Here is a 6130-nt window from a genome sequence, read left to right as displayed (position 1 = left end):
TGCTGCTGCTGCTGCTGCTGCTGCTGCTGCTGCTGCTGCTGCTGCTCTGTTTGATTTTGCTGTTTTGTTGTGCAGTCTCTGCGAGTAAAGAAGGGCAGGGTTCGCGCTAAGCCAAAGTCAGCAATATATAATGCAGAAAGCAGAGGCGGTGGTGCTGGAGACTCTACAGATAAGCCGTCTGTCTCTCCTTCATCTGTCTCTCCTTCTTCTTCATCTTCATCTTCATCTTCTGCTTCTTCTTGTTCTGCTTCTGCTGCTGCTTTGGCTTCTGCTGCTGCTGCTGCTGCTGCTGCTGCTTTGGCTGCTGCTGCTGCTGCTTCTCGCGCTTCAGATAACTCTTCCTCAGTCTCACGCTGCTGTTGCTCTTGCTGCTGCTCTTGCTGCTGCTGCTGCTGCTGCTGCTGCTGCTGCTGTTTGTTTGTTGGTGTTTGTCGTTGCAAGTTGAGGGAATATTTGCGTGCAGTTTCTGCTGCTTGTTTGGGGTGTATAGGCAGCTCCTGCCACTGCAGCAAAATATTATCGGGTTTAATATCTCTATGAGTTATTCGCCTTTCATGTATTGCTGCAACTCCTCGCAGCAAAGCAAAAGCAATACGTAAACAAACTCCTAAAGGTAAGCCACAGAGAGGCATGCAGCGTATGCAGGGGCAGCAGCAAAACACAGACGTACACATATCCGCGTCTCCCTCCGGCTGCTGCTGCTGCTGCTGCTGCTGCTGCTGCTGCTGCTGCTTCTTGTTTGGGGTGTCTGTTAGTAGATTTTCTCGGCAGAAGCAATTCGATGGGCTGAAGGAGTGCTGAGTTGCTGCTGCATTCTGACTGTTGGCAGTACTTCCTGTGCTGCAGTTGCTGCTGTTGCTGCTGCAGCAACTACTACTACTATTACTATTATTACTACTGCTGCTGCTGCTGCTGCTGCTGAGGCGTATATACTCCGCCCAAGAGCTGCAGCGTCGTAGAAACTCTGCTAGGGTGCCCCCTAAAACTAAAGGAAACCCCAGATAGCATCTGTGGCTGCCGATATAAACTTTTTGTAAGCTGATAATATTATATTTATTTTTTAATGCTTTAAGAACAGCTACTTCTCGCTGTAGAACAGAAGGCAAGGGGCCCCCTCCTCTTGCTGCTGCTGCTGCTTCTGCATCTTGATTCTGCTGCAGCAGCTGCTGCTGCTGCTCTGTCATGCTCTCCTTTCTCTTTGAGTGCAGATACATTCTCTTAAATGCTAGAGTTTCTTTCGTTAGTCTGTGCTGCACTAAATACACTCGGCCGTATACACCTTCTCCAAGTAAGCGAAGGCCCTCCCACTCCCTCCATATCTCTTCATCATCCTTTACTAGCACAACTAAAGGTTCTGCTGCTGCTGCTGCTGCTGCTGCAGCTGCTGCAGCGGAGGAGGAGGAGGAGGAGGAGGGACGCATAGAGAGAGGGGCAGCAGGAAGAGCGGCAAAGGGATCTGCTGCACGAGCTACTGCCACAGGAACAGCTTCTCCTGCTGCTGCTGCTGCTGCTCCTGATGCTCCCGCTGCTGCTGCTGCTGCTGCTGCTTCTGCTTCTGCTGTTGCTTCTGGGTCCTCTACATCTTCTTCTTCTTCTTCCTCTTCTGCTGCTGCTGCTGCTGCTGCTGCTGCTGCTGCTGCTGCTGGAGGTGCGAGTCTCCCTTCTGCTGCAGCAGTTATTTCTTCCTCCTTTTTGCAGCCAGCAGCAGCATCAGAGGATCCTGCTGCCTGGGGGCCCCCAGGGGGGCCCCCGCTGGGGGCCCCCTGCTGTCCATACAGTGCGATGTTAATACGAAAAGAGGGGCCCCTACTTACCCCCTGTGCTGCTGCTGCCTGCAGTGGGCGTTTACGTGGTTTCTTTGTGCTTCCTAGAGGAGGAAAAGCACCTTTTGAAGTACCTTCTGCTGCTGTTGCTGCTGCTGTTGCTGCTGCTGCTGCTGCTGCTGCTGTGGAGGCTCCTGGAGCTGTTGATGCACCTGCTGCTAATGCTTCTCCGCCGGACGCTACACCTGCTGCTGCTGCTCCTGCTGTTGTTGTTGTTGCTGCTGCTGCTGTGGTTAATGCTGCTGGAACTTCCTCCGCTGCTGTGCCTGCTGCTGCTGCTGCTGCTGCTGCTGCTCGTGCTGTGGCGCCGTGCTGTTTTCGCTTCACTCGGGTGCCACTTCCTTCCTGCTGCTGCTGTTCTTGCTGCTGCTGCTGCTGCTCCTGCTGCTCCTGCTGCTCCTGCTGCAGCTTCTTGAGACCCACTTCTCGCGTGCGTTCTTCATGCTGGCCCCCTTGTTGTTGCTGCTGCTGCTGCTGCTGCTGCTGTTTGTGTTTCAGTGGCTGCAGCTCTCTATGTTTAGACTTCCTGTTCACGTGCAGATTTTCAACGGGTCTAAGGGGAAGGCGGGCCTCTCTATGGAAGCCCCCGCTGACTTCAGGGGGCCTCTGGGGCCCCCCCTGCTGTACCCTGCTTGCACCAACTTGCTGGGGGGCCCCCTGCAGCGCAGCAGCAGTTGGGGGGCCCCCAGAGGGGCCCCCGGAGTCGGGAGGAAGAGGGGGCCGAGGGCTGCCGCAAGACCCTGATGGGGCCCCATACTGAGAGTTGCTGCTCGGCATCGGCTGCTGCTGCTGCCGTTGCTGGCTGCTGCTGCTGTTGCTGTAGCTGCTGCTGCTGCGGTGCAATGCAATGAAGACACTGTATGGGCAGATATTGTTGCTTCTGCAGGGGCAAAATAGAAATGAAGAAAACCGAGGACTGTTTTGTTGTTTTGCTGCTGCTATGGGGGGCTGTAACCAGCAGAGGAATTTGCTGCAGCGTGTGCTGAGGTGTCTGTACACCTGAAAAGTCAGCTAAGAGGGTCTGTTTGCCCTCAAAAAAGCCACAAATATCCGTCAAAGAGTTAAATTGCACTTATTATTTGAGGTGTATGTACACCTCAACACTGCGAGAAGCAGAGAGGGTCCACTGGTATGCATGTACACCACTGCCTGCCCTGCGCCGTCGCCGACCCAGCATAAACACCTCTCATTTTCATCTATTTTCCTGAAGAAAAGTGTTTTTTTAACATCAATTATAATTTAATTGAATTTAAAGCTTCATTTCAATGCATTTACCTGCAAAAACGAGCAAAAATAAGCCGCAGAACGCCATCACCAACACCCCTCCCCAACCCGGTGGCGGTGCTGCGGTGTCTGTACACCTCAGAAAGTAGAAATTTATTTGCTTCTGTTTGAAATATTTTATATTTACATTTAAATAAATTATTTATTTTATATTTGCAAATATTTCAGCTCAAAAAAGACCCTCCCTATACACCCCACTGCAAACCATCATCCCCGTACCCCCACACAAACGGCGCGCCGCTGGCTGTAGCTCTCTTCTATGAAACCATATAAAAATATTTTTTGTTTGAAGTTTATTTAATGCAGAAAAACAAATTGAAGTTATTATTTAGGTTGAGGAAGACAAAAATAAACAAAACCCTCAACCAAAACTAGGAGAGCAGTCATAGACAAGCACACAAACTTCTCTCCCACACTAAGCTTGCAGCAAACGCACCATCAGCCTCGAGCTGGCTAGCTAGCTAGCTAGCTAGCTAGCTAGGGAGCTGTTCGAATAGGTATAGTGCTCTCCAGCTAGCCGCGCAACTCGGGGTTTGCTTGCTTCCCTGTTTCGCTCGCTAGCTCTTTCGCTAGCTAGCTAAGTAGCTACCCAGCTAGCTAGCTAGCTAGCTAGCTAGCTAGCTGTGGAGACCTCGTCAGTTGTTTAGCCAGTAGCTAGGTAGCTCCTAGCTAGCCAGCCCTCGTCAGTCGTTACTGTAGCAGGTAGCCTAGCTCCCCAGCTAGTCCCCCGCCCGCCAGCTAGCCTTCCTCCTCCCTAGCTAGCCAGCTAGCTACTTAGCCAGTTAGCTAGCTAGCTATCTAGCTAGCGGTGTCCCTCGTCAACCGATACTCTAGCAGGTAGCTTAGCACCCTAGCTAGCCCCCCCGCCCACCGGCCAGCTAGCCATCCATCTTGCTCACCACCTAGCTAGCTAACCACCTAGCTAGCTAGCTAGCTAGCTAGCCAGAGAAGGGGAGACCTTGCTTGGCAGCTGCAACAGTAGCCCAGTAGTAAGCGAAGACAGGGATATTCATAACTAAATTATCAAGAGAGCCCCCGGCTGCTTCTAAGAGTGCACAGCCTGCAGCTAAACCCCAGCGCACTGCTAAACCCTTTGCGCGGAAGGCAGAGATAAATGCGCCGATAAACACCGCTACAGAACCTCCAACCTACACACACAAACAACCTCATAAACCCTAAACCCTAAACCCTAAACCCTAAACCCTAAACCCTAAAATTGCGTGGGAATTCGGCGCTTACACGGCCACAAACGAAGTTTTCAATGCAAAAAAAGAAAAAACTAAACAAACACGAAAACCCTAAACCCTAAACCCTAAACCCTAAACCCTAAACCCTAAACCCTTACGGTTTTTTCTCCAATCCACTTGGGGGTTTTGATTGCTTTGCCTACGAGTGCGCCGAGAGGGTCTGCAATAAAGGCCGGGGCTAAGAAGCCGAAATCCAAGTGAAAGTAAAGAAAAATTAAAACTAACAAATTAAACGATATTATGCCTTTATCCGCGTAACATCCAAATCTGCACACAAACCCTAAACCCTAAACCCTAAACCCTAATTTTACCCTCAAGAAGCTACGGTGTGAAGAGACAGGGACGCAAAAGAAGATAGTGGGGCTTGTAGATGTCGTGAAAGTGAAGTGCTCTAGGGTTTAGGGTTTAGGGTTTAGGGTTTAGTACCTGAAGGGGCGTATAAAGCAGAGTAGAATAGAAGAGAGAGCAACAGCAGCAACAAACCCTCGAACAACTTCATTACTTTCTCTGCCCATCTCTGGCAGCAGCAGCAGCAATATAAAGCCTCCCATAGATAAGTGCACGAGCTTCCTTGCTATAAAAGGCGAGATATTAGAATTAAATTCAAACATAAATAACAACAACCCCACCAGCACAAGCAATGAAAATGTTACACCATCTACCTCCCCTCCTCCTCCTCCCCATGGCCAGTTAATAGGAGGCATCATCAAACCCTAAATCCTAAACCCTAAACCCTAAACCCTAAACCCTAGAGCAAATAATAAAACAGTAATATTATCACTTAAAGAAAACAACGCACACGCACACACAAACGATGCAGCAGTACAGACACCCAATGCCTAGGGTTTCTGCTACGCAATATATATTAATTCTGTTTTAGAAAGCAGAGAAGCAAAGAAAAACCTAAACCCTAAACCCTAAACCCTAAACCCTAACACTAGTATAACACCATGGGAAGAAGTAGACAGCCGCCCGCCCCTTTGAAGCCACTTAATGATTGTTTTAATGTCTTTAATTATTCAAAAACAAATAAAAGATAAATGTTTTAATAGTAGACAAATAATAAAAGAAATTTAAACCTACTGGGCCCCACACATACCCTCACCTCTTGGGGGGCCCCGGGTGTACGTACAGCTGAAGCTGCTGCTGCATTGTGCAGTTCTTTCTGCTTTTTAATTTATTTCTTTATTTATTATCATTATTATTTAATTTAAATATATTTATTTTAATTAAAAACAACGAAATATTCACGCAGACGACTGCTACAAAGGGCCCCCCCTAATATGCTCTTCTTATTCCTGGTGTATAGGCACCTCTTACTTTGCTCTAACTCAGCAACCAAACAACTCCAGTGTACAGACAGCAAAATATATATCATTTACCTAATGATAAGCGCCTATCTACTCTCCAGCTAGCTCCTCCTGGACAAGGCAGCTCTGTGTAGCTAGCTAACTAGTTGTTTAACTAGCTACCAAGCCAGCTAACTAGCTAGCTAGCTAGCTAGCTAGACAGACAGATAGATAGATATAGATAGAAAGGTATGTGGAGTGTTGGCCTGGGGTGTATAGACACCCCGCCGGGGCCCGACATTTTACCGAAATAATAGTGGCGGACATTTAATGCATAGTATTATATATAATCATGCAGACATATATATATATACATATACTAGAATGCATTGAAATATATATATATATATATATATTATGGTGGCGGAGCATACATATCCTTGAATTTGTCTTAATGCAGATATACATATATATATATATATATATA

The 6130-nt window shown here is 48.3% G+C and overlaps 1 protein-coding gene across 1 annotated transcript in view; it reads right to left on the bottom strand.

The window, feature by feature from the left end:
• Positions 1–5506, bottom strand: part of EAH_00038370 (CMGC kinase, CDK family, putative) — a gene marked incomplete at both ends in the record, with an annotated part of 7433 nt that extends 1927 nt beyond the window's left edge. The window contains 6 exons of the mRNA XM_013395469.1: positions 163–568; positions 671–2703; positions 2920–2977; positions 4066–4255; positions 4453–4621; positions 5487–5506. Of these exons, the coding sequence (XP_013250923.1) occupies positions 163–568; positions 671–2703; positions 2920–2977; positions 4066–4255; positions 4453–4621; positions 5487–5506 (2876 nt within the window). The remainder of the gene's footprint in view (positions 1–162; positions 569–670; positions 2704–2919; positions 2978–4065; positions 4256–4452; positions 4622–5486) is intronic.
• Positions 5507–6130: the final 624 nt, after the last annotated feature.

The sequence above is a fragment of the Eimeria acervulina genome, genomic scaffold (genome assembly GCF_000499425.1).
Source record: "Eimeria acervulina Houghton genomic scaffold, Eah_scaff434, whole genome shotgun sequence".
Taxonomy (NCBI): Eukaryota; Apicomplexa; class Conoidasida; order Eucoccidiorida; family Eimeriidae; genus Eimeria; species Eimeria acervulina.
This window is presented reverse-complemented; position numbering and strand designations above follow the sequence as displayed.